This window comes from Phascolarctos cinereus, unplaced genomic scaffold (assembly GCF_003287225.1).
Source record: "Phascolarctos cinereus isolate Bilbo 61053 unplaced genomic scaffold, phaCin_HiC Scaffold_726;HRSCAF=1367, whole genome shotgun sequence".
Taxonomy (NCBI): Eukaryota; Metazoa; Chordata; class Mammalia; order Diprotodontia; family Phascolarctidae; genus Phascolarctos; species Phascolarctos cinereus.
In genome coordinates, this window is record NW_027556098.1 from 94199642 (window position 1) to 94227413 (window position 27772).

Sequence of the window (27772 nt, forward strand, 5' to 3'; positions counted from 1 at the left end):
TGAACATTTTCACTTTTAACAAAATGTAGATGCTACACTTCAAGATCTCATTCGCAGCCTTTTCCCTAGCTCTACAGGTTTCCCTATGACAGGAAAATGAACAATTCATGAGGAGAAGAAGATAAAGATTTGGTTCTCCACACACAGGAAGAAAGGAATATTAAAGCATATAAGAATTGGACTGTGAATTAATATGGCAAAATGGCTGTGATTTGATTTGTGGAAAATAATTTAAAGTGATAATTCCATTCCATTAACAAATATAATTCAAATTTTTTTACTTTGCTATTTATCTAATTTGTTTTAGAGAAAGAAAGTATATAGGATACATATTAGTAAAAATATTTCTCAGGTTGTTCCTAGGTTCTTTGTTCTATTTAGGAAGGATTAAAATAACTGGATAATGGAAGAGATGAGGTACTTAATCAAGTTTGTGGATGAAACAAAGCTGGGAGGAACAGCCAACACACCGTATGATTAGAAGCAGGGTTCAAAAAGATCACAGCAGACAAGAAAAATGAGCCTAACAAAATCCTTACACTAAGCTAACAAAAACAATGTCCAGAGTAAAATGGATGACCGTCTCACTGTATTTGGCCTCGACTGACCACATGTGAAGTACTGGGGAAAACTATAGTACATCTAGTGGAAAGCAAGATTATAGTAAAAAGACTGGAAATCAGAATACGAGGACTAGCTAAAGGAACTGGAGATAATTAGCTTAAAGAAGAGAAGATGTACAAGGATGTTTCTTCCAGTATTTGAAGGGCTGTAATGTACAAGAAAGCTGAGAATGTGTTTTACATGGTCCTAGAAAGCAGAACTGGAAACAAAGGTTTGAATAGTTATCAATCTAATATAAGGAAAATTTTATTGACAATTAGAAGCACCCAAAATGGAACAGATGTCCTCTGTAAGTAGTGAACTGATAATTGCTAGTGGTGATTCAGGCACAGAATGAATGGTCATTGTCAGATACGTTGTCAAGGGGTATGGCTTGGACTAGATCGCTCCTGAGGGCTCTTTTAACTCAAGTTTCATAATCTTTGACTACAGCAATCTGAATAAAAAGAGTCCCCTGGTAGTCTGCTGCTGACTCAAGCACTGAAGAGATTTTTGTGGCAAAATAGAAAAATAAAGAGCAATAAGAGATTTTGTTGGCAGCTATCAAGTTTACTAGGCTCAGTACTTCAAATTGGGTCTAAGGGCAACTCTGGCTATACTTAGCACCTAACATTAAAGAATTAGTGTCCTTTGCTTCCAAATCATCTTCCAGATATCCTGCTTCCCTAAAAGGCAGGTAACTTATAATTCTACAGAACAACAGAAGAATTAGCAGTTAAATAAAAGGCTACATGAACAGAAAATGGCACGCATATATTTGTGGTGTACTATTGACATACATTAATGCTATTTATGTGGTCAGTGACAATACTTTGCATACCTGAGTTGTGCACATTAGCAGAATAACCAAAATACTAGATAAATCTATGTTAAAATTATCAATCCTTCTTTGGCAAGAAAATGGACCCAAATAGCTTTTTTGTACCTAATTTCATTAATTTAAGAACAGGAGTGATGGTTGAACAGTCTGTGTTTCCTTTGGGTCAAAAGCAAATGCACACAAGTTATGGCATTGCACAATCAACGGAAGAAAGAATTTCTGGAAAAAATGAGCACTTTGGATGAGTGAAGCAATGATCTGCTGGCACTATTTATCACATATATTCTTGCTTATGTGAAACTAAAAGCTTTCCACTAAGGAGTTTTCCATTTGAAAAAAAAAAAAACAAAACAACTGCATATCACCTTCAACAAAGAAGGAGCATAGAGGTTGGGAAGAAAGCAAGGGGAAAAAATGTTGGGGTAACTAGTTCATATACAAGAATTAACGTAAGATAAATTAGTAGACGGAAAGGGAAATTTCTCCAGGGGGGAAAGGGTGTGTTACACACACACACATACACACTCTATACATACACATATGTATATATGCATATAAGAATACACATACATATTTTACTTTGTATAACATCATGCAATCTCCCTTTAGTTATTTTTCCCCACATGTTCTTACATTCATCTTGAAGAAACTTATTTCTTATAATTTGACCTAAACAATCTTAGTACAAAATATGAGACAATTACAACTACTCTATACTGAAGATGACAATGAAACAGCTTATTAAAAACACACACACACACAGACATCAGGTAACTTGTACAAGACACTGACTTCCAAAAGCATCTACAAAATTTTATATGTGTGCATATATATGTATATATGTGTGTGAAACAAACAGTAAAACAAAAATAGTATGAGTTGTTTAACCTTTCTGTCGCTATTTTATTTCCTTGTTGATTCTATTGATCTATAGCCGTGACTTACAAACTTTTTTGATTACAAATTTTTTGAGCACACACTCCCAGTATGTGCATATTTACTTATTTATATACATACTACAGTGCTGCTAATTACTTAATTGTAAAACTTTTTTTATAAACTGATGCTGAAAATGGATGGGATGAAGATAAAATAACATTTGAATCAAGAGTTAATAAGTAGCGACTGGAGCCTATTAAGGAGGAGGAAGAAGATGAAATAGTCAGGCTTGCACTTCAGGAATATCACTTTGGTAAAAGTGAAATCCTACAATTAGGACATGCTGTCACTTCTCAGGTGATAAGGGCCTCAGCTAGGTCGGTGGCTGTGTGAAAAGAAAGACGGAGAAAAATAGGAGAGATATGAAGGTAGAACTGACAAGCTTTATCAACAGAAAGTATGTGCATTTGGAGTGAGAGAAAATTACAAGTCAAAAATGACAATGAAATGGTGAAAACCTATGACTAGAAGGATGTGGGTGCCTTTGACAGTAACAGGGGAGTTTGGCAGATGAATTGGGGGTTTGCGAAAAAAGACATTTTAATGTTACATGCAGTACAGGTCCCGACCCATCCATGCCTGCTCATCCTGTGTGACATTCCCTGTCTCCCCACAAAGGAGAAGGGGTAGGGGTGTGGCTCTTACTTCTTGTTCATGGCTCCCAAACTCAAGAACCAAATCTCTACAAAGAATATGCCACCCCAACTATGAGGTGAATCAAGGGATAAAGGATGGGGGCAGAATTTTTCCAAAGGCACCCACACACCTCATTAGCAGGTAGTGTACATTATGATAAGTGCCCTGAAGGGTCAGAATAAAAAGCAAAAACAACTATTTCAGGATTGGATATGGAAGACTACAAGAAAAGACTTTATGTGTTAGACTACCTTGGAGCTGAGCTTTAAAGAAAGCCAGGGACTCTAACAGGCCTAAGTGAAAGTAAAATGTATTATTGGTATGGAAAAATAAAAGCACTGAGATGGAATCTCATGTACAGGGAACAGCAATTAGGTCCATTTGGCTAGGATGGGCAACTCATGCATGAAAGGAACAGTGTTTAATAATCCTATTCCTAGAAGTAGGTTGGAGCCAGGTTGTTATTGGGTTCAAATGCCAAACAGAGAGTTTGTATTTTATTGTAAAGATAACAGGGAGCCACTGAAGCTTCTTGAACAAGAGTAACCTGTGTTTTACAAATAACAATTAACAGTTCTGTAGAGGACAGAATGGAGAGAGTATGAAGATTAGAGACGGAGATCAAGTAGGAAGATTCTGCAATCATCTAGGCAAGAGGCAATGTGGGCCTAAATGAGGGTGGTGGCCATGTAAGGAGAAAGAAGAGGATGAGTGAGAGAGATGTCATAGAGGGAGAACTGATATGATTGGCAACTGATTGGTTTTGGGATAATACAATGAATGGTTTTGAATCTGTATTACCAGAAAAATGACAGTGTCCTAAAAAAGAGGTGAATTGGGTAGGTGGGGGAGTAGGCAGTTAAAGACGATGAATTCTGTTTTCTGTTTTGGTCTGGTTCAACTTGAGATGCTTGCAACATATCCAGTTGGGGAAAAAAAATGCAATTGGCAATTGCTGATACAAAACAGGAGCTAAAGAGAGAAACTAGGCTATAAAGAACACAAAGGACTTGAGGGGGAGGTTGGGATATGGAGTAGGGGGTACAAAGAGAAGAATCTATTTGGGAGTCAGCAGGGAAATATAAAATTATGCATTTAAAACCTATTTCTTAGTTATTTGTTACTTAGGCATGACTTTAGTAATAATGCCCTTTATTCGAACTCAGGTCCAGCACTCTATCCATTGCACCACCTATGTATCAGTGATATACATACATACATACACACACACACACATATACATACATACGTACATACATATAAATATATATATATATATATATATATATCGTGTGTGTGTGTGTGTGTGTGTGAGTGAGAGAGAGAGAGAGAGAGAGAGAGAGACAGACAGACAGACAGACAGACAAAGAGAAAGAGGAGAGAGAGAAGGGGGTGTGCTTAGCTTTTTATTCAATATTAAATGCTTGAACTTAAGTATGACTAATAATTTAAATAGGCTAAAAAAAAGCCAATAAAGCTAACTGGAACCACAAAAAAATGATGACCATATAATATCAAAATTATATTAAATTCCAAGATAAATTACATGAAGAGAGAGAACTTGAAAGGACTTTACAGGTCAGATTGTTCAACCTCTTTTTACATATGAGGATACTGAATACCAGAGAAGTTATACAACCTATACAGCACTTTACAGTAAGTACCAGCAGAGGTTTGAGTAGAACCCTGATCTTGTGATTGCCCTTGCTCTTCTACAAAATGTTGTACTTTTGATAGAAAACCTTGCCTTGAGAGCCCAAAAGCAATGGAGGGAAAAGTTCTCAAGAGCATTTAAGAGGGAAGGAAAAAAGTCTGCTAGGTGAAAGGGAAACCACATGGGTCTGTGAGAAGCCTCTGGGGATTCCTAGATTTCTACAGCTGACAGGAATTCATGAAACTATCCTGTCTAACATTATTTTTATATATGGCAAAACTGAGACACAAAGAAGTGATCTGATTTGCCTGAAGTCACATATTTAGCTCCAGAGTTGGGTCAAATATAGGGAAAAGAGCCCTCAACTTTTCCCAAGGAAGACCTCATCATCAGGGAACTTATCATCACAGAGATTTCATCAGCTTTGTATTTATACTTCATCAGGATTCTCAGTTGTCTTTGCCCTTCTGACCGGAGAGTTGTGCAAAAAAAATTCTCCCGAAGTCCCTATTTAAATAGACCTCAGAAGCCCATACACAGCGCTTTATTTCCAATGGCTATACTGCTTGCTTTTGACTCCACCATTATCAAACACTTCCCACTTACCCCCCTCCTTTTAAGCTTCCTTTTCTGTGTTGTTTTCCGTCTTTAGACCGTAAGATCCTTGTGGGTAGGGACTGTCTTTTTCTTATTTGTATCCTCAGTACTTGGGACACTGCCTGCAACATTCTAGGTGCTTAATAAATATTTACTCCATTTGTATTATGTTGGACTTGGAATCCCAAGCCCCTGGGTTTGAGTTCCAGGTAATAATTTTACCATAATTACTATCTTGGGAAAAATCACTTTTCTTTGTGGGGCTGTTTTTCATAATCTATAAAATGACAGGACATTGATCTCTATGGTCTCTTCTAGCTCTAAATCTAAAATTCTATGATTAGGATCCAGGTGTCCTAACTCCCAATCTAATGATTTTTCTGTTATGTCACTTTGTCATCTCAATACATAGAATAACTTGAGCCATTAAAAGCCAACATTACTGTTTTTAACCAGGCAAAGAGAAATTGTGTGGGTAGATAGCCAAAACATGGAAAACTGAACTGGAGTCTCCAATTATGAGATGTACACGTCAATTTACCAAACCTCCTATTATAATTGGTATTACTATAAGAAAAAAGATTATAGCAAATGTTCATTACAGGAAAAAGTAAAATTCAATGTGTTGAAAATACCGTGTTAAAATACTCCTCTATCTAATCAATACAATTTCATTTTGCTTCTGGGGAAAAATAAGAGGTAATGGAAAAATGTATCCACTTGGACAGTTTTAGATTTACTGGAAATTTTATGTGTTAGGAAATTGCCAATGAAATAAATTTCATTAGAACTTTGCTAATTCTTATTTCACTTATCTACAAACCAGATAATTTTAGTTCAATAAAAATGAAACGACCCACACACCTAGAGGTTTCACTCCACTTCCCAACAGATTTAATAAGTAGAAGTGCTAAAAGTACAGACTCTAATTATGACAATTTCATTAATTTCATTGAATAGTGGTGAAAGCTGTGTTTTAGGAAGATTATTTTTATCCAAAAAGTTCAAGTTTCATTAAAGTGTGCGTATATGAAACCAGTGAATTAGGGAATAAAATAATCTTCATAAAATATAGTTTTCATTACCATTCCCTTGCTTTAGAACCTAAGCCTCCCATTCTCTGCCAAATGCAATCCATACTGAGCAATTTCTCTTGCATTAAAGAAAGTCAGAGCAATCTAAATCTTTAGCATTTGCCATTTATAACTGGATTGTAAGACTTTTCTGTTCCTCCTTGCCCATTTATAATAAAGTTTCTTTGCAGAAGTACAACTTCTAATGATTTCCATTTTAACAAGTGATTTACAAATCTCAACAGAACTTACTTTAGGTTAGACAGGAAGGATGTAGTTGGAAGAGGAGGGGAAAGCCGGGGAGGGACATCATATTCTTCACTTCCCAGGTGACCATTAGAAAAGACCTGAAAAATGGAACAGTTGGTTACTTTAAATAATCCACTTTGTGAAGGTACTTTAGAAGAAAATTTGGACCAAAATTATGCTAATATTTGATGAAGGTGAAACTCAATATTGTATAATTACGCTTTACTTTTTGTGTGGTATTTACAAAATTCCACTGAAATCAAAAGAAGAGTCAAACCCAGTCCAATTACACTTTTTATTTTTATGAAGAAATTAAAATTTATTAGCAAGTAAGAGAGTAAATCCCACAGCTGATGAAGGATAAGACATGTTAGCTATATATTTCACATTCTTTTCTTTTTTTATGTGAAACTACTGATCTCTATTATGTTCATCTTGCTTTTTTAAAAAGTATATAATGCATTCACCATTTAACTTTCAAAACTTGCCTCTTTCTCTATGAACTTCCTTCTGTTCCCTTTCTCGTGATTAAAAATGCTTTTCTTCTTCTTTTTTTTGACAGCATTACTGGTAGCTCTCCTTTTCCTCTCCAATTCCCTCCCAATTAAATAAAAAAACAAACAAACCACACAACAATAACAAAACACAATCTTTGTAACAAATAAGCAAAATCAAGCAAAACACATCAACACATCAGCCATGTCCAAAAAAAATGTATCTCATTCTATACCTTGAATCCATTACCCCTGTCAGGAGGTAGACAGTGTGTTTCATTATTAATCTTCTGAAACTGTGTTTGGTTATTGTATTGATCACAATTCTTAAGTCTTTCAAAGTTGTTTTTCTTTATATGTTGTTAATGAATAAAGTGTTCTCCTGTTTCTGCTCATGTCACTCTGTATCAATTCATATAAGCCATCTCAGGTTTCTTTGAAACCATCTGTCATCATTTTTTTTAATTGAGCAATCCTATTCCATTTCAATTGTTTTTAACAAGTAGATGGGCATGACACTTCTTTCAAAATCAGTAGTTGGTTATCCTGATTAATAAACATCACCTCTAAACTAGCACAAAAGGACTTTCTCTGGATTCCTATTTACATGGTGATAGCCTAACTTGATAAAATTCAAATTAACATAAAAAATTTCCCAAGCACAAATTTATACTGAAAATAAACTTAGTGTTCTCTCTGTAAGGAAAAAAAAATGGGACTAGTATGGATTTTGATTTTTTTCTCATGCTATGTCTATCTAAATATGAATGTATTCACATGTATGTGCTCATACACATATGTACAATCAGTCACTAAGCATTTCTTAAGCACATAATATGTGCTAGGTACTCTGCGAAGTGCTAAGGATACAAGGAAAAACAAGAACAAGAGTCCTGGCTTTCAAGGAGCTTCCTACAGTCTGGAGTGGATCACAACACGTATGCATAGAGTTATACAGAAAATACATACAAACAAAATACAACGAGATCGTATGAGGTGCAGGGAAGGAGAAATGTATTGCAGGTATGGGGGGTGGTCAATGACAAGGCCCAGAAATGGGTAATGGAGTACCATGTGTAATAACTGCAAGACTAGTTTGACCAGAACACAAGAGTTCAGGATGGGTAATGATACAAGAACAAGGTTGGACAAATCGGTGGGCCAGTTTGGGGAGGGCTTTGAAAGCCAAACAAAAAAATATTCCAAGGTAATTGAAGCCACTGGAGTTTTAGTAAGCAGAGAAGTGATATGGTCATACTTTTGGCTGCTCTATGGAAGACAAGTTTCAGTAGGGAGAGATCTGAAGGATGGAAACCAAGGAGCAGACCTCTGCAATAGTTTAGTAGAAATGTGATAAGGGACTCACTCAACTATAGTACTGGCTGCATGCATACTGAGGAGGCAGGAGCAAGCAAAGTGGAAGAGGTGGAAACAGCAAGATTTGCTAACCAATGGGACACGTGGAGTGAGGGAAAGGAAAGAATATTTCAAGGATGGTGGTTTCCCTGAAAGAAACTGGGAAGTTAAAAAAAATGGAGTAGGTTTGGGGGATTAATAATGAGTTAAGCTTTAGACATGCAGAGTTTGAGATATTTATGGATCACCTACCTCAGGAAGGACTAAGCCTGGATATACAGATCTCAAATTCATTTGTATAGAGATGGTATAGAGGTCACAAAGTGAGAACTAAGAGAGAGAAAGTAGATAGCTCAGGGCAGTATCCTGGGGTACATAATATATAGTTAATAGTCTATGATACTGCAGATGATCCAGAAGCAACAGTCAGACAAGGAGGAAGAGAACCAAGAAAGAGTAGTCATGAAAACCCAGAAGAAATATTATTCAGAAGAGAAGATGATCAAAGTGCACGTATGCACACGCGCACACACACACACATGCACGCACACACATAGCATACCATGACTTTCAGATATACTAAGCAACCAATCTACATACAATTTTTTATAGTCACATATTAGCTTGACATTAAAGCAGCATGAAATAAAAGAAGTGGCAAGAAGGTATCAAATTTTCTAAGTAATTTTAATTTTTATTATTCTGAACAAATGCCAACAAACATGAACATCTCTACATACAAAGAAAAAAGGACTGATATGAAACTACAAATCTCTAGTATATAAACATTGCTCTTTTTAAAAACAGAATAAATTCAACATATTAGCTTCAAGGCTATCCCTTTTGTTTCCATCTGAATTTCCTTCTCTTCTCTTTTGCACATTAAAAAATACTCAAACAAGCCTCCCCCACCCCCCACTTTTTGGCATCACTATTTCTAGCCCTCTCTCCCTCCACTATACCTCTATCCCACTCAAAGTAAAAAAATAATCCATGTAACAAATAAGCAAAACAAATCCACACATTAGCCATGTGGGAAAATGTTTGTTTTAGTCTACATGAGTCCATCATCTCACTTTTGGAGGTGAGTAGCACTGTTTTATCATTGGCCCTCTGGAAACACGGCGGGACACTTCAATGATCAATTCTTAAGTCTTTCAAACTTATGTTTGAATACTACTTTTTCAATGTTGTTCTCTAGGTTCTTTTCCATTTCACTCTTTATTAGTTCATATAAATTCTCCCATGTTTCTCTTAATGGAGCCAGTTTTTCATTTGTTATGATGATTGCATTGATATAATATAATTTGTTGAGCAATTCCAGAAGTGCAAGATCTTTAGGTACTAGTTTTTCTCTCTAACAAAAAAGAGATACTATAAATATTTTGTACGAATTGGTCCTTTTACCACTTTAGGTGCACATACAAAGCACCATTTACGTCTGACTTCTGGGGGATTATTCCAAACTGCTTTCCAGAATTAGTAGAGCAATTCATGGCCACAATTTTGAAAACTGTGTATGTATTTTATAAGTATGTATTTTAATGGTACTAAATCATTGCTTCCTGCTTAACAGGTGGGACAATACTAGAAGAAGAAATGGTGAGTATATGTGGGTGGGTGTTGTATATTTCATACATAAACACTTGGGTAAAGGGCATATTCATTACCTAGAAAACCAGTTAAACAGCTATAATGATATCTCTCCCTCATCTGAAACTGTATTAAATACTTATCATACAACATTAAAAGGCAATTTCACTACCTTAAAAGGAAAAAACCAAAACAAAAACTTACTATGTATGAGTCAACCATATATAATAAGTGCACTGAGAGTTTGTCTGAAACAGCACTTCAAGATCATCACACGTTGTGATATTAAAAATGCTATTATCTTTTGCATTAAGTAAATAGGGAATAAGCTGCATAACCACAAATCTTTCTCAGAAGTCATTTAAAACTACTTTAACCCTGCAAAAGAACAACTGACATGGACATTAATTCTTATTATTAGTTTAATCACACTGAGCAGTAAGTTGAGGTAATTTGTTCATGGGCACACAGAGAATATTTACCTCTTGAAGGTGAATGCCTTACTCCTAACTGTATAACATAAAATATGCTAATTGTTTCTAAGTGTTTGGATGGCAGAGTAGACTGCTAAGAGATCTCTGAAGCAGGCAAACCTGGGTTCAAGTCTGACCTCTAATATCCCTAGCTAAGCACTAACCTCTCAGTGGCCTAGGTCAATCACTAATAATAGAATCATTCTAAGTTGATCAGCTGCCAATCTGTATTGGTATAGAAACTTTTATCAGTAGCAAAGTTCTCACATCAATGAAATCACACTTTGTTTTTTTGGGACATTATGTCCCAAATAATCTACTATTTGTACCATAAATGCAGTAGTGACATACCAGTATTATTGCCAGTTATAAACTGATGTGGACAGTGCCTCATCTCCTTGACAATATTAATGCTCCTTGAAGGCAAAGACTCCCTTTTTTATCCCTTCTCAATATTTTGTAACAATTATAATAGTGTCTTAACAACAAGAGGATTAGTGGATTAGCCCTGGAACAGACCTCAAAGGTCATTTAGTCTGATGCCCTTATTTTACAGATGAGAAAACTTATACCTATGGAGATTAATTGACTTGCTCAAGGCCACAAAAATATAAAATCATGGAAGCAGATTCTAAACCAGGACCTCTACCTCTCACACACCAGCACAGAGTAATATTTGACTGACAGTGTCCTCATTTTTCAAAGGTAGAATGGCTGAGTTTGATATGTGGACTTCCCCCCACTTCATTCTAGTTACTTAATGGCATAAAAGCTCAAAAACGTAAAATCTTATCTATTGCAACATGTTAATGGCCCTCACCAAGAATTAAAAATGAAGAAATTCATTAGTTTCCTATAAAGAAATGAAAGCTAAAAGCTATCATGCTTCATGCTATCCAGAACATGAGAAGTCCAAGTTTAACATGTCTCCTGAGATAAGTAAACAGAAAAAACAAATGGCTGATTAAATAAATGCTGGATGTATTTAAGATAATAGCTACAGTAAATATTTTCAATGGCATAAGATACTTTTTTTCTCATTTTCACTGTTAATGTTGCATCATCCTGAACTTTATGATTCTCTCCATATTTCATCAGACCTAAAATCACTTTAGTTGTCTCTACAAGACAAACTTATGATAAGGAATTGTTAATAACCTGGTTTTCTCTGTACTGCACTCTGGTGCAGATGGATGCTTCTCTACGTTCCTCAGGAGACTAGAGTACTTCCTTTTCAGATACTAAATAGATCTGTCCCTCCAGGGATTACACACACACACACACACACACACACACACACACACACACACACACACACACATCTGGAATAAAGAATATATTTCATAGGAATATTTTTCCCCTGGAGGAACAAAAACTAAAAATCAAAACAAACTCAAAATACAAACAATTCTAAGCTCTAGATTTAGACCAACGACTGAAAAGAAAAATGAAAACAAAAACCTCCATACTCATATTTATTTTCTGACAGGCTGGCCCTTTTTTCACAGAAATATTTGAAATACTTCATTGAAACATTGGCTTCCAAATTACTCCCAAAAGAAAACATGCTAAAGCATGAAAATGTGTAATAGGAGAAATTTCAAATGTACTTTTTGGCAAGATATTACAGTAGTTGCAGAGAAATATTAGAAAAGTAGTTTTCACTACAAGCAACATCAAGTAATGCCTTAAAACAAATAACCTCAAGTGAACATAACCCATAAACGAAAACAGGCTTAAGTCATCAGGTATATTGAGAAGTGAAGATGTTTACAAAGAAAGAATTGGGAAAAAAATGTCATGTTTCCAATAATACTTAAAACCATTTCAGAAGCAAACTTTTTTCTCACTTAAGCTGGAAAAGAAAAAAAAAACAGAAACAGAAACAAAAAACAAAACCTCAAGCAACTTTTAAATTAGCAAGAAAAACATTGATCAGATAGAGGATCGGATGCACGATGATCCAAGAACTAGAGAATTTCATGAGTAATTGAGATAATTTAGTGAGAGGAGTAATACTAATTTTTATAATCATAACCTTTGTTTCAAGGTTGAAACACCGGCATGAAGAAGCAGACTAATTTTCCAGGGCATCTCACAATCTATGCCTGATTCACCACCCCCCCCCCCAACTCAGGAGACCATGGGAATTTATATGGTTCACTTTTGCTTACCTTGGAAGGGACTTAAAGTCCTTCCCTGCAAGCATATAGACCAACAAGAAAGGTTTTCAATATAGTTAAGATTCTCCTAGCTGAGCCTACAGACACTGTCAAAAATATTCTCTTACCTTTCTCAGAAGGAAAGAAGGTAAGGATGTTCAAAATAAATTTTAAAAAATAGGTTACACCAAAGTTATGTTTTTTTGTTTTGTTTTATTTTTGTTGTTGCTATTATTAATGACCTTTCTTTACAACAACTAGCAGAGCAGTGTAGTTGATAAGGAAACGACCCTTGCATTAGGAAGATGTGGCTGTGCCTCTGCATATACTGGCTATGTAACACTAGGCAAATTACTTCATTTCTCAGTGTCCTAACACAATTCTTTATGACTATAAATAGCAGAGCAGTTGCTGATCTGCATTGATACACCTTATTTCGTTGTGAAAGTTCCCTAGACCAATGAAATAAGTTGGGACAAAAAAAAGTACATCGTTTTCCTAGCCTTGAACTATCCTTGCGTTCCTGATATAAATCTAACTTCATCATAACAAATAATTCTAATTATATGTTATTGTAGGTTTTTAGACAGGCTTTTATTACGGTTGCATCAATATTCATTGGTGATAATGGTTTAAAAGTTCTGCCTCAGTACTCAGATTTGGGTATTAAAATCATTCTTATCACATAGAAGTAATATGTTTCTGAAAAAGTTTATTTAGCATAGATTTTACTTAATCACATCTTTGATAGAATTCACTTACAACGATGTGTCAGGCACTGTGGTATGGAGGATATAAAGAAAGGTAAAAATAAGTAGACAGCATAATTGTAAGGCAATTTCACACAGGAAAGCGACTAGTAGAGGGGAAGAGAATGGGGTGGGAGGCAGAGAAGGATGGAGACTGGGAAAGCTTCTTGCAGAAAGTGGGATTTGAGCAGAGTCCTGAAGGAAGACAAGGAAGCTGGGAGTCAGAGTGAAGAGGGAGAACACTGCAGGCATGAGGGCCAGCCAGTCAAGCTGGACTGCACAGCACATATAAGGGAGACTACATATATGTAAAAAGACTAGAAAGATTAAGAAGAGTCCAGGTTGTGAAGGGATCTACATGTCCCAAAGAACATTTCATATTTGGTCCGGAGGTAGTATGGAGTATAAGGGTGGCAAGGGAGGGAGAAGGGTAGGTGATTGACATGGTCAGACCAGTATTTTAGAAAAAATAACTTAGAATTTAGAAAAATAAACAGAGAATGAAATGGGGAAAAACTTGGGGTAGCCTATTACAATAGTCTAGGTGTGAAGTGATGAGGATTCGCACCTGTGGGTGGTGACAATGTCAGAAAAGAGACAGGGATATGAAAGTAATAACAAGATTTGACAACAGATTGGATAGGTAAGGTGAGGAAGAGTGAGGAGTTAAGGGTGACAGTAATCAACCTTGGTTAGCCTGGTTAACTGAAAAATGGCAGTGCTCAAGAAAATAATAGTAAAATTGGGAAGGGAGAGGGTTGGAAGATAATAAGATCAATTTAAAGAAGCTGATTTGAGATGCATGTGGAACATCTACTTTGAAATACCTTATTAGCTGGTTGTGGAATTAGAGCTCAGGAGAGAGATTATGGTTAGAGATATTTGTGTGTATATGTATGTATGTGTACACACACACACACACACAAACACACCCACACAAACACATATTTAAATATATCTATATCCAAGTCTATATAGAAGAGATTATAATAAAAATATATATTCTATTATCATTTCTAAACTGATGATTCATTTATCTCTATATTTTTACATATGTACCTATATACGTGTATATATATGTGTGCCTGTATATATGGTAATCATCAGTGTAGAGATAATGATTGAGCCCATGGGAGCTGATGAGATAGAACACCAAGTGAAGCAGTATGGAGGGAGATGAGAAGAGGACCCAAGACAGAACCTTGGGGGACCAACCATGATTAGTGGGTCTTACCTGGAGGAAGATCTAGAAAAGAATAGTGAGAAATCAGGCAAGCAGAAGAACAAAGAGATGACAGTGTCACAAAACCCCAAAGAGGGCAGAAGAATCAGAAGAAGAAAGTGATTGACAGTGTCAAAAGGTACAGAGAAGGCGAGGATGAAAATGGAGAAAAGGCAATTATTAGATTGGATCAATAAGAGATCACCAGTAATTTGGGAAATAACAGTTTCAGTTAAGAGATTAGGTTGGAAGTCAAGTTGCAAAGAATTTTGAAAGTAGAGAGAGGAAGAGGAAGCACTTGGTATAGACAGCTTTCATAAGCAGTTTAGCTGAGAAGGGAAGGAAAGCTATAGCACAAAAGCTTGCAGTGATAGAAGGATGAGTTCTTTATTTTTTTTGTTTGTTTTGTTTTGTTTTTTAAAGGATGGAGGATAAATACATGGAAGGAAGCAACCAAAGACACAGACAGAGTGAAGATCAGTGAGAAAGTATGGGGATGACAGCAGAGTTAATCTGCAGGAAAGAGAGGAGAGAACAGATGGGGTCAACAGAACATGTAGAGGTGTCAACCTTGGCCATGAGATGTGAGACCAGTGGGGGGAGATGGAGGAAATAGTGGGTGAAGTTATCTGAGTGATGTCAGATGAAGATGAGAAGACTAGGGACCTCTCAGCAAAGGTGTCAATATTTTCAGTGAACAAAATCCTTAACTGAGAGGGTGGGTGAAGATGATGCTGTAGGATATTTTGGGAGGGATGAAAAGCTTTAGAATAGCTGCTGTGGTGAGTGGGACATCAAATTAATTTGCTACAAGGAAGGCCAAACTAATATCATTTAACATAAATCTGTATTAGATCCAATCATCAGGTTTTTATGATTTTCTTCAGCTTCATTCAGCTGCGTGGGAACAGGAGCAAAAGCAATTGTGGAATAACCCAAGCTGTGGTCTAGCAAGCTGTGATCAGTAACAAGGTAGAAGAATAAAAGATTTATGAGTGAAAGATAGTTTAGTCAGTAGTGTTTAACAACTGGATCTCCAGAGGAAAAAAGAAACCTGTATATATGACACACTTTCAAGCTCAATCTGCATTACTAATATTTCTCTACCACTTTCTTAAGCATAGACATCAACCCAGCAATAAATCAAGCCCCAATTTGTAGCACTTGCTGATTTCTAAGGGGTAAATTCTCCCACGGAAAATTTTAACAGCTGGCTCCAGCACAGCCCTGTGCACAGTTAAGCTGACCCACCAAGTGATCAAGATAGGGAAAGAAGGAAAGGACAGCCAATGCAGAGGTGACAATCTTCTAAAAACCTGAGCCACGGAGTAAACAGAAGCAAGAACCACAAATAGGGCTAGGGACCATAAGACACAGGAAAAGATGAAATGAAAGACAGAGCTCATAAACACTGGAGCAGAACATTTACACGTCATAGTATAATAAATGGCACGTCCACCTCTGTAAGCAGCTGAGGTGGACTACAGGAGTAGGTCACGGAGAGTAAGTAGATTAGGCAATTTGTAAGTCAGGGTACTAAGGCAGCATCAAGTATTGGTATCTCCCAACTTCCACCCGAAGGCCAACTTAAATTTTTATTCTGACAATAAGGTTACCAATTTGCTCTTCTGTATATCTGAGTATTTTATATTAAAGATGCTATTTACATTTTCTTCACATTTTTCTAGGAGACAAATAATTCTGTCTTCCTAAGCTCTTTCTTCTAGCTCAGTTATGGGTTTTGTTTTGGTTTGGTCTTTTTGTAGAGGCAGTAAAGTAGCACAGCAAATGGAGTGCTGGGCCCGGAAGCAGGAAGATCTGAATTTAAATCTGGCCTCAGACATTTACTAACTGTGACCCTGGGCAACTCATTTAACTTCTCTTTGCCCATTTCCTCAACTGTAAAATGGGGATAGTTAACAGAACCTCATCAAATTAGATCATATTTGTAATTTGCTTAGCATCATGCCTGGCACACAGTAGGTACTATATAAATGATCATTCCCTCAAACCCTTCCATTCTAGGGGCTCTCAAATTTATCTTCCTGGTTGTTCCCCCCCCCCCCTCTGCTTTTTTGGCTTCCATTTGGATTATATGTGCACTGTACTTTCTCTCTCTGTCTTTGCGTGTCTCTCTCCCTATGAGGATTTCTTTCCCTACCCTAAATATTCATTTAGAACATTTTTGTCATTTTGAGGTAATAAAACAAAACTGTTTTTAATCATGACTCTTGCAGCCTTTGCATACATACATAAACTAATCTCTGAGAAACAAATACTAACAATAGGATTTAATGAATAAATAAATAAGTAGGGGCAGCTGGGTGGTACAGTGGATAGAGCTCTGGCCTTGGAGTCAGGAGGACCCGAGTTCAAATCTGGCCTCAGACACTTGACACTTACTAGCTGTGTGGCCATGGGCAAGTCACTTAAAAATAAAACGAAAACAAAACAAAAAAAATAAGGAAATAAATATGGATAAGCATAACTTCACCATTCTGCAACTAGCCTTGGGACAAGGACAAAATCACTGTTTCTTTGTTTGCTCTAGTGCTAACTTTCTCAGGAATATAGCAGTAATAATATCCTCTCAATCAGGACTCATTATATAAGCAAGTTTCTTCCAAAGTGTATATTTCAGGCAATCTATGTTTAGCTATATAGCAAGAGTTTAATTTGTATGGCTGGAGTTCAGTTTAGGTTTTTATTTTAATATTTGGTACAATATTAACCTAGGTTTCCAAGACTCTTGGGAAGCTGCATGGTATTAGGTATAAAAGAGAGCTATAAAAATGAACAACTATGATATAATGTGCTTATAAAACAAATGCTTTATGAGACTTCTTGGACTTAAGGAAGCCTGAAAAAGTCTCTCTCTCTCTCTCTCTCTCTCTCTCTCTCTCTCTCTCTCTCTCTCTCTCTCTCTCTCTTGCGAGCACACACGCACGCACACACAAAACAGAATACAAAAACAGAAAACCTAGATCCCTCCACCTCCCAAATCACTGAATTTCTTGCAAAGATGCTCTCCTACCTTTACAAGCCACAAATTATCAACATTAGTGGTAAGAAATTTTTGGCAGAAAAAGTAAGCAAATAAAAATAAATATTGAGCCAGTCATATAGTAGCTTCATAGTTATGTGAAGTCATGACTTAGAATCTCCTTCCTGACTGCTCTTAAGCATAAGATTTAATGAGCTTCTGATTATTTATTACATGAAGATAACTGAAGACACACAGGTAAGATCCATATCACAAGACCAGCATTAGACAACTTTACATGCCACCTCACAACCAGATGAGTTTGCAAAGAAGTTATCTAGCCTTTGATTTGTTTGTGTCTTACCTTGGCTCCTTCTAAAGGCAAATCATGGCGTCTATGTTTTCTCATAAGTACTTGATCAGAGCCTATTCTACTGTGCCTTCCATTTATGTTCGAACTTGCAGTAAGTCCAGGTTTGGGTGAGCCATCCCCCATGATTCGACATCCGAGCAATGTTGTTCCAAACACATCCCTAGGGCACCAGGCTTCAAGGGGCATGGGCTGGTCTCTGGAAGGTACACTTTCCAGATGGTGGAAATGTCTACTTAGTCTGTTGTCAGGTGGAATGGGAGGTGGTCTTTCGGGTGGAGGTGGTGGAGGATCTCGTAAGGGAGGTGGAGGTGCTGGCAGTGGTTTATCTTGCTTCCTCGCCATGCATGGAGAAGACTGTGTACAAATTGGGGAGGAAAAAAACATTGAGCTGCGTTACATTAAAAGTTTTAAAACATTTATTTTCTTAAATTTCATTCCCTTGCCTTTTTCTGATTAAAAAGCCCATTATTTTCATGAGCTATTTAAATGAGATCAGAGTGGTGCATATTATATTTCTATACCATCTGTCAACATATTTCCCTAGTCACAAATTCAACAGCACTGGAAGCTAAATGAGAGAAGCCTAATAGAACATTTCAGTACAGCAGCTTCTGTGCTGGCTGTAAAGCTCAATATTTGAACTTAATGTTTATGGTGTCAAAAAAGAAAGAAGATGGGCAGCTAGGTGGCTCAGTGGATACAGCATCTGCCCTGAAGTCAGGAGGACCAGAGTTCAAATCCGGCCTCAGACCAAACACCTGACACTTACTAGCTGTGTGACCCTGGTCAAGTCACTTAATCCAATTGCCTAAAAAAAAAAACCCAAAACAAAAAACAAACAAAAACCAGAAGATGAAAATGCCCTAAACAATAGTTCTGAATAATTAACATTAAAATAACCCTAAAAATTCATTTATTTGCACATTTCTGTGATTTAGCAGAGAATGAAGAAATACTTCATTTGAAACACTTGAAAACAATTATTTTTAAAAATTCTGCAAGTGTACTGGACGTTCATTTTTTTTGTTATTTCAAAAAGCTATTTAGCATATGATCTTTTAGGAACATTAGAATTTTTAAAATTTTACTTTTATGAACATAATGTGTTCACCTATGCTTTGATTCTTTTGTCTCATCAGTGAAAGATCAAATACTTGAAAGACTTTGATAGAATTATACATATTCTAAAGCACATTTTTCACAGAGCATACAAGGAATTCTACGTGCATTTCCAAGAAGAAAATTAGTCTGATTCTCTTTGTAGAAACATGAGGTATTCTAGTTAAATGAGTCCTCATGCCTGCAAGTGATCTTTAATTTTACTACATTGATCTGATCCAGAAGATAACTTATATTTTTAGATATAAGAAAGCACCAGAGGAAAAAAAGAATCTATTATATGTGTGCATCTGGCTAAATATCACTAATGACTTTTAATGTTATCTAAAAACAAAGCTAACTATCAAGTAAGAAAAACTGAAAAGTATTAGAAATGATGTCTGAGGCTAGCTTTAAATTTAAGCATATTATCAAAATTTTTGTTTATAGGTTGTTTCATAAAAAGCCAAATGATTCCCTTATTACTAAATTTAAGAAAAAAATTTACCCAATGTAATCCAATTTGTGGGTTTCATTAAATGACATGAATTTAGTATAAAAAATAAGTACTACTACCACTGCATATATGTATGTATAATATACATAATTCTTTTGGCTAATTCCATCAAATACAAAAGCTACATATAATGTAAGTCACCTTGAAACACATAATTTGTTACACCTTAAACCCTTATGCAAATATGTTGTCATCACAATTTTCCTGTCATGACACAATGAAAATGAATTTAAAATATCATTGGATAATAGCACGTAATTCATTTTAAATGCATATAATGACCTTTTAAATTCATTTTACAGAATAACTTCAGTTGCTCTGACATTTATTTTTGCAAATCAAAGGATGATTATAGGGACTTCCCTTCTGAAGAAAATGTAATTTCCATGTCTTCTCAAAGTTCAAAATAATATTAGGAAACTGATCCTATTTGTCCAACAACAACTGAGGAAGAAAGGATACGGAATAAGAATTTTTAAAATTAAAGCTTCTTATCACAAAATAATGATTATGGTACCAACAGGTCTTTTTAGTGAAAACTTACTTACTTTTGGTGAACCAGTTGGGCTGGCACAAGGAGAACGGGCCACGCCTTTCTGAATCAGATCCAGGCGAGGAGGCACTGGAGGAAGGCTAAGATGGGGTATCTGAAGAGGATCTGGAAGTGGCTTCCGTCTCTGGGCCAGAGGGGAAGATCCAGGCGATGTCACTGGTGAATTCTGCCTTTCATTGCACTGGAAAGAAAAAGAGAATGAGACCATTCATTAACTTCACTTATGAAGCCTACGACTTTTGATGCCTAAAGAAGACAACTGATTTTAGTAACAAAAACGCTTGGTCTATCTATTAATGGAACTTAGTTCCTTTTGGCTCATGCATGGTATGGGTACTCACAGTGTCCCTAAAAGGCACTGTTATTTAAAGAACATATTGTTACAGTGTTCCTCCTTTGCATCTTGAAATCCAGACTATACAAGTAAGGAGAGTGGAGAGAGAGATATAAGATACGGTTAGCTAAAAATGCTTTTTTTTTTAATCACTACTGGTATTCCTTCTACCGATGCAGTTCACAACCTTTCTACATCTTAGTAGACCTTTCATTTTTAATGTTGCCTAAAAAAGATCATCACCATACAGCCAAACTGGAAACACAGTCTTTCTGAACTTAGTTAACCTGGTCCTAAGGAAAAGAGATAACTGTCTATGCTTGAAGAAATTTCAACTTGATGAGACTTGTAAGAGTTTTGGACCCTCATGGCTAACCCTTGAAGAAGACAGGGTCACTTCCAGACCATAAAGAGGAATTAGAGGAGAACCTCATGGGAATTTTACCAAAAAACCCAAGAAAGATTAATTTTTCCTAAATAAATTGTATCACCTACTATAAGGGAAATTATATCACAGATTTTGATCTCAGTCATCTATGTTATAACAATCATTGGTCCTTAAAGTGGGCATTGGTTTATGTCATGTCTTCTTTAGAAACCATACGGTAAAAACAGAGAATCTAAAATTCCATATTGATGATGAAACATGAATCCATTTTAATCTCACTGAAGATCTGTTTTTCTCTAAGCCATGTAAGTTCATTTAACTTCCAGTAGGAAAGACCTTTGAGTCACAGATATAAACCCTACACACACACACAACACACACACACACACACACACACACATATAGAGATGTGTATATTTATATATGCACATGTGTATATAAATACATCAGAAAATATTAAAAAGTCTTAAATTGTCTGGAATTCTTTAAGGATAGCAGACTAAACAAAGAAAACAGTTTGTGTTCTCTAGTGAAGATTAAATAAGTATCTTCAAATCACAAGATTTTTTTATTAGTTTATTGATTATATGTTAAAACTTTCTATTTTAGGAATCATCCTTACAATACTGCTGTTACCTTGCACAATGTTCTCCTGATTTTGTTCATTTTACTTTCTATCAGCTCATATAACTCTTCCCAGGTTTTTCTGAAACCATCCCCTTGGTCATTTCTTATAGCACAATAGTATTCCATCACAATCACACAATACAACCTGTCCAGTCATTCCCCAATTGATGGACATCCTCTCAATTTCCAATTCTTTGCCACCACAAAAAGAATTGCTTTAAATATTTTTTTCAGATGGGTCCTTTTCCTTTTTCTTTGATCTCTTTAAGATATAGACCTAGCAGCATGCAGTGTTCTTAATAAAGTCACTTGAAGTATGGTAAAGAGTCCATTCTTCTCTATACTGGGGCCACCAGCTGACAATCTAATTTCAGCTTTTACAATGTTTAAAAAAGACTCGATTTTCACATCAATATAGTTTCAGTTTTTAAAATCTGAAACATATGGTATAATAGGAATTTGTGTATATAAACATTATTTAGCCATACTACACATTTATTTTTCAACTACTGATTTAAAAGTTCTGGCAGTTAAGAAGCATTAAGATCACACCTCAGGAAAAAAAGTACCAGACAGGCTTCAAATATCTCACTATATGCTGTATTGTCAAGTCCTTGTGTCTTGATGGATGCCAAACTAATTTTTAAAAAATTAACTGAAGCACAGTGAAATTTATTTTACAATTTTAAATACTTACTACTACTGCAGATTGGCAACAGTTCTACAACTTAGATGTTTAGAAAATTGCCTAGGAGATTATGCTTTTAGTGGAATTAATGTTTGAAGGCTACTGATGGTTCTTACTTAAAAAAGGGAATAAAATGATAGATATAGAATAAATAAGTCTGCTCAAGTCAAAACTTTGATGTAAAATGAGTATTTGTATCTATCAGTTCAGCAGGGAAGTCTCCATGAAGGAAGGTGAAGGAATTCTTGGAGTAGAAAAGTAATTTATCATAAGGTAGGTAAAATCCCACAACACAGAACACATGCTGTTGAGGTAAGCCAAAGCTGTTTCTCTAGGGAGAGTATTTTGTTGATCTTCTTTAAGCAAGACCTCTTAAAGAACTTACAGAACAAAGAATAATTTGGAAGCAATGTCGTCTTGAGTTTGTGCCCAAAGTCACATGTTAAAAAGAGGGATTACAGTCAGTATGTAATGACATCCTGTTTTGCAGAGCAATTGTTAATGCACTGCTGAGTGTTAGAATTGGGGATAAGGGACAGAATACATGAAGCTCATCATTTCAACAACTGTCTTTCAGACACTGCCCAACTCAAATGTTTCATCAAAACAAACTTTCAAACAAAAAGAGGAATTGAGATAAAGAAAGAAATCAGGAACATCAAATGTCACCTGAGGCAATTTTAGGAGTATATAAAAGACCCCGTTTTTACTTAACATTTTAATAAAATGCAAGTTTTCTGAACTAAACTGGTTATCAAAGTAAATTTTAAATGGCATTTGTAAACTTTTTGGTATAATTTCAATGGAGTTTTTAGTGCATCCTAATTCATCAACAAAAGGTGAAAGGAAGAAATACGGCTTGGTTCACATTGCATCCATTAAAAGAGAAAGCTGTATTTTTATGGATAAAATTATCAAGGAAAGTTTTCTTCTTCAATTTTTCTGGGAAAAACACTTTTTAACTGGAATGATAATGACCAAAATCTTTCAGTAAAAAGGGAATTTTATAGTACTTGAGCACTCTCAGCCAAGTGTATCTTCATTTCTATTCTACTCTGTTGATTACCTCTCTGATTCCCCTTTACCTCCAATGCCTTCCTTTTTAGGTTTCCTTTAACCTGTCAATGGCATGCAGGGAATAGCTTGGCTGTCTCGTTGTACTCATGGAGGCTGCTGACATCTGCTTGTCCTTCTGTGTTCAGAACTCTTATTTTTCCTTGCTGATTTATCAGTCTTTGCAGATTGGAAATCTGGTTATAAGCAACATGTTCATGATAAAAATATTCAGTGACAGTAAATACAATTCTAAGAATGGACAGGACCTTTGAGATCTTTAGTGAGTCATCACCAAATTCAACACCTTCCTTTTACAGCTGAGAAAATAAACATAAGGATCCTAAGTTATCCACCAGGACTAGCCAGCACTCCTGATTTCTAATTCTACTAAAAAATTAACCACTAGTTCGAATTGATCATTTACCAATTCAGATTCAAGTAATTCTATTAAATTCCTCACATTCTAAATAATGGGCTGGATTTAATTTGTGAAAGAGGTTATTAATATAACACAAGGGCCAACTATGAAAATTCTTGGGCCAGAGTTCCAATAAACTCTTATGAGGCACTAGGAGCACTTAACTCCAAGACCAGCAGGCACCATACAGCTCTGTCCACATAACTGGAACCAGGCCTTACACTTAGCACAAGTCATTGTGTTCACAGAAGTTATGTACTGTTCTCTGAAGCACTAATTCAATTTGAAGCATTATAATAGCTGGAAGTGGATTTAAAACAGTAATTTTTATGGAGGGCACACTAGTTTGGGAAAGAGAAAATAGGCTTTACTTGTTGCGTCAATGAAATTCATTGTCTGTAGCTTATTATCTGTTTTCCAGATTCTTTATATTCTGCAATTAAATTTTCAAGAAAAGGATAAATAACCAAATACTGCCTTACAGACATTAATGCAAGTTGTTTTTACAAAATCTGTAGCTATTCATACCAACAATTATGCCACTATGGTAATAAAATTATCCACTACTATTAATTGGTTGTGAAATTCATATTCTGTGACAATTTAAAAATAATATTTTAAATAGACGGTTTTGAAATAAGATCCCACAGTGAAGTGAAAAGAATTGATTGTTTAAAAAAAACTATTGGGTTTCATTTTCTTCTCTGGTAAACCAATGTGGGGGGAAAACAAACCAAAAAAACTGAAACTAAATAAAACCTAAAGAAGAAGCTGGTAGTATACAGTGGACAGAGAACTGGACTTGGACACAGGAAGATCTGAGTTCAAAAATGGCCTCAGACACATTACCTGTCTGACCGTGGACAAATCATTTAACTTTGTCTCAGTTTTCTTGTTTATAAAATGGGGACAAAAATAGCCCATACTTCCCATATAAAGTAGAAATGGAACACTTTTAAACCACAATGCAATCCTTAGTGTTATAAAAATGTTAGTTATTACTACTATTATTATTATTAAGTAGCTATGGATTTAAGTGATTTATCAAGACTTTGGAAGATATTACATGTTATTTTGGAAAGTCAGATACAGATTTACTAGCTTAGTAACAGAAAATTTTGTTTCTTCTTTGTGTGAGAAGAGGCAAGAGAACAAGGGGAGAAAGTGAGAGAAAGGAAAATATTCATACATTACAGATCTGGATTTGTTCAGATTTAAATATGAGAAAAATAGTAATTTTTTTCATTGTCTCTTTTAAGAGAAAGCCACACTTAAGTATATTCAAGAGATTTCAGGTTGAGGGGTCAAAAAGAATAATTTAACTCTTTTCTGCCAATTCTCACCCAAGACTGAGTTCCAGATTCATCACCAAGATGCCTGAATGTATATAGAATTTCATTATTATCCCTTCCCAATTCACCTACTTGGCTAATTAGTATCCTCCTGACTAAATCTGACTCTTTAAACTCCCCAAATCATACATTTCAATGATGCCATTACAAAAATTTTAGACTCCCATATCTTCTTAATGTTCCCCAATTCCTCTAATGAAATCCTAGAGGCAACTAGTTGACACGGTAAATAGAGTGTCAGTCCTAGATTCAGAAATATCTGAGTTTAAATTAGGCATCAGATACCCTGGGCAAGTAACTTAACTTAACCCCTGTCTAACTCAGTTTCTTCCGCTATAAAATGGAAATAATTGTTAACAATACCCAGCAATACTATATAGATCAAAGAGATAATATCTGTAAAACAATAGAATGACTGACATATCACAGACACTCAGTAAGTTTCCCTCTCTCCCTTCCTTTCCTCTTTCTCTCCCTCCATTCCTTCCTTCCTTCCTACTTCCAGATGAACCTCACTCTTCATTTTCTTCTCCCTTCAGTACCTAAGCCATTGAGTGTTGCCAAGATTAAGTCAGAACTGAGTTGGCCCACTAAAACCTTGTGGTTCTTGATCCTTCCTGAGGCAATTTTGATTATTCAGTATCCCTCAGTCTAAATTCTCCATGTTCTATACAAAATTGGGGTATCACAGTCTTGGAACAGGGAGAGACTTAGGAGTTATGTAAGTAAGGTACAGCCTAGAGCACTTGTAATTTTCACAAGTTTATACAGATAGTAAGATAGCAGAGCCAGGATTCAACCCAGGGCTTTTAATTCCAAAGTTAGTGTTCTTTCCATTTCACCACATTAACTGTCTTCCTCCAAATGAAAATTACATTGTTTTAAAAATAAGAATAAAAATAACAAAAATTACTAATATTTCTTGCAACCTGTTGGTGGCAGGGGCATTGATGAAATTACAGGCCCATGAAACAAAGCAGGAATTCAAAATTAGAGTGATGGATAATACTAAAATTATATTTGTATTTTATTCCTACATACACATATAGTAAAAGCCACCAAAAAAATACCTGATGAGACACAATACACTTGAAAACAAATGCTTTTGTGGATCAGGAGAAAATCAGATCTTTTATTTCTTTTAAATGAAAACCACCAGGAAGTGAATGATGTTCCAGTCAATGTGCCAGGGGTGTATGTTTGAGAAATTAGTGATGCTAATGCTTTTTCATCAATTCATGCCCATGTCATACTTATTTTCCCCCAAGCAATGAAAACAGGACCTTCTCTGACTCTTCCATTTTATAGATTAGAAAGAAGAAACTTGAACTGATATGCCAATGGTCACGCAAGTAATGAGTAGGAAAGTCAGGATTCAAACTCATGTACTTTTACTCTCACTTCAAGGCTCTTTGAGACATAATGTACAGCTTTCCCTCATAATTTTCATTGTACCTGTTCTTTCCCTTTCTCTGTCTACTGAATTCCATCTCTCTTGCAAAATTCAACTCAATGTCTCCCTCCTGCAGGAAGTCTTTTCCCAATTCCCAATGATCTGATTTAAAAACAAAAAACCGCCACCCATGGATTTTCCATAGCACTATGCATCCCTCTAGCACGTTTCAATAATATTGTATATTAGAAAAGTTATTTGCATTCATCTCAAGTAAGGATCTGTGTCTTATCTAAAGTCTGTATTTTCCCCAGGCCTTTGCACAGGCTTTTTTTTTTTTAAGTACTTAATAAATGTTGGTTGATTTTTTTTTTCAAATCACATTTTGTCCAGAGCAATAGCCTCTAGGAAAAAGATTTGGGGGACCATAAAGATAGCACTAATACTAACCAGTGGAAAAAGTTTTGGATTTGTGATCTTGTTTCTGACTGTGTCATCACCTGAAATGTCTCTGTCCAAAGTCGCCAGTGACAAACCTAACAGTCTTTCTCAATCTTAACCCTTTCTGACATCTCTCTGCAGCATTAGACACTGTAGTTCAGTCATTCTGAAAACTCTCCTCTATTAACTTTCCCTGATACTACCCTCACCTCTTGGTTCTCTCACAGGTCTGAGTGCTTTTTCTCATTCTTTTTGACTGGATCACCACTCATGCTGGACCTATTAACAGTAGTATGCACAAAGGCTTTGTACTAAGACTTGTTCTTTTTTCTGTTCATACTTTCTCACTTGGCAGCCTCACCAGCCCTCATGGGTTAAATCATCATCTCAATGTGAATGACTTCCAAATGTAGAAATCCTGCACTAGTTTCTCTCCTAAGGTCCAGTCCCACCATCATTGCTTCTGAGACATGAAGAAATGGATGTTCCATAGGTATCTTAAACCCAACATGCCTGAGGCAGAAATTATCTCTACCACTCCAACAACAACAACCATCACCACAACAACCACAAGCAAATCACCTTACTTAACAAAACTTCACTTTTACTGTTAAGGGTATTACTACACTTCCAGTCATTCAGACTCAGAGATTCAACTCCTCAATCTCACTTATCTCATATATCCATTTCTTACCTATCCTTTAGAGCCAAGATCAAATCCTACCTCTCTTCCAGAAAGCCTTCACTGTTTCCTGCAACGGAATGTATGTATCCCCTTTCCTCTAAACACCTTTCATTCAATTCATTCAGTTAACATTTATTAGGTGCATACCTATAGTCTATATTTCTCCAATGTATATATCATGTTCTGTCTTATGCCGTATATATTTATGTGCATGTCTTAAATCCC

General features: G+C 35.8%; 1 protein-coding gene across 12 annotated transcripts in view; it reads right to left on the reverse strand.

The window, feature by feature from the left end:
• CBLB (Cbl proto-oncogene B) overlaps positions 1-27772 on the reverse strand; it is a 284335-nt gene that overhangs the window by 93801 nt on the left and 162762 nt on the right. For all 12 annotated transcript variants that reach the window (XR_013482932.1, XM_078146682.1, XM_078146683.1 and 9 more), the window contains 3 exons: positions 20161-20346; positions 17989-18351; positions 6596-6690 (listed from right to left, as the gene is read on the reverse strand). Coding sequence is in view for 11 of the 12 variants with exons in the window: in XM_078146682.1 (XP_078002808.1) it covers positions 6596-6690; positions 17989-18351; positions 20161-20346 (644 nt within the window). In the remaining variant the exon portion in view is untranslated. The remainder of the gene's footprint in view (positions 1-6595; positions 6691-17988; positions 18352-20160; positions 20347-27772) is intronic.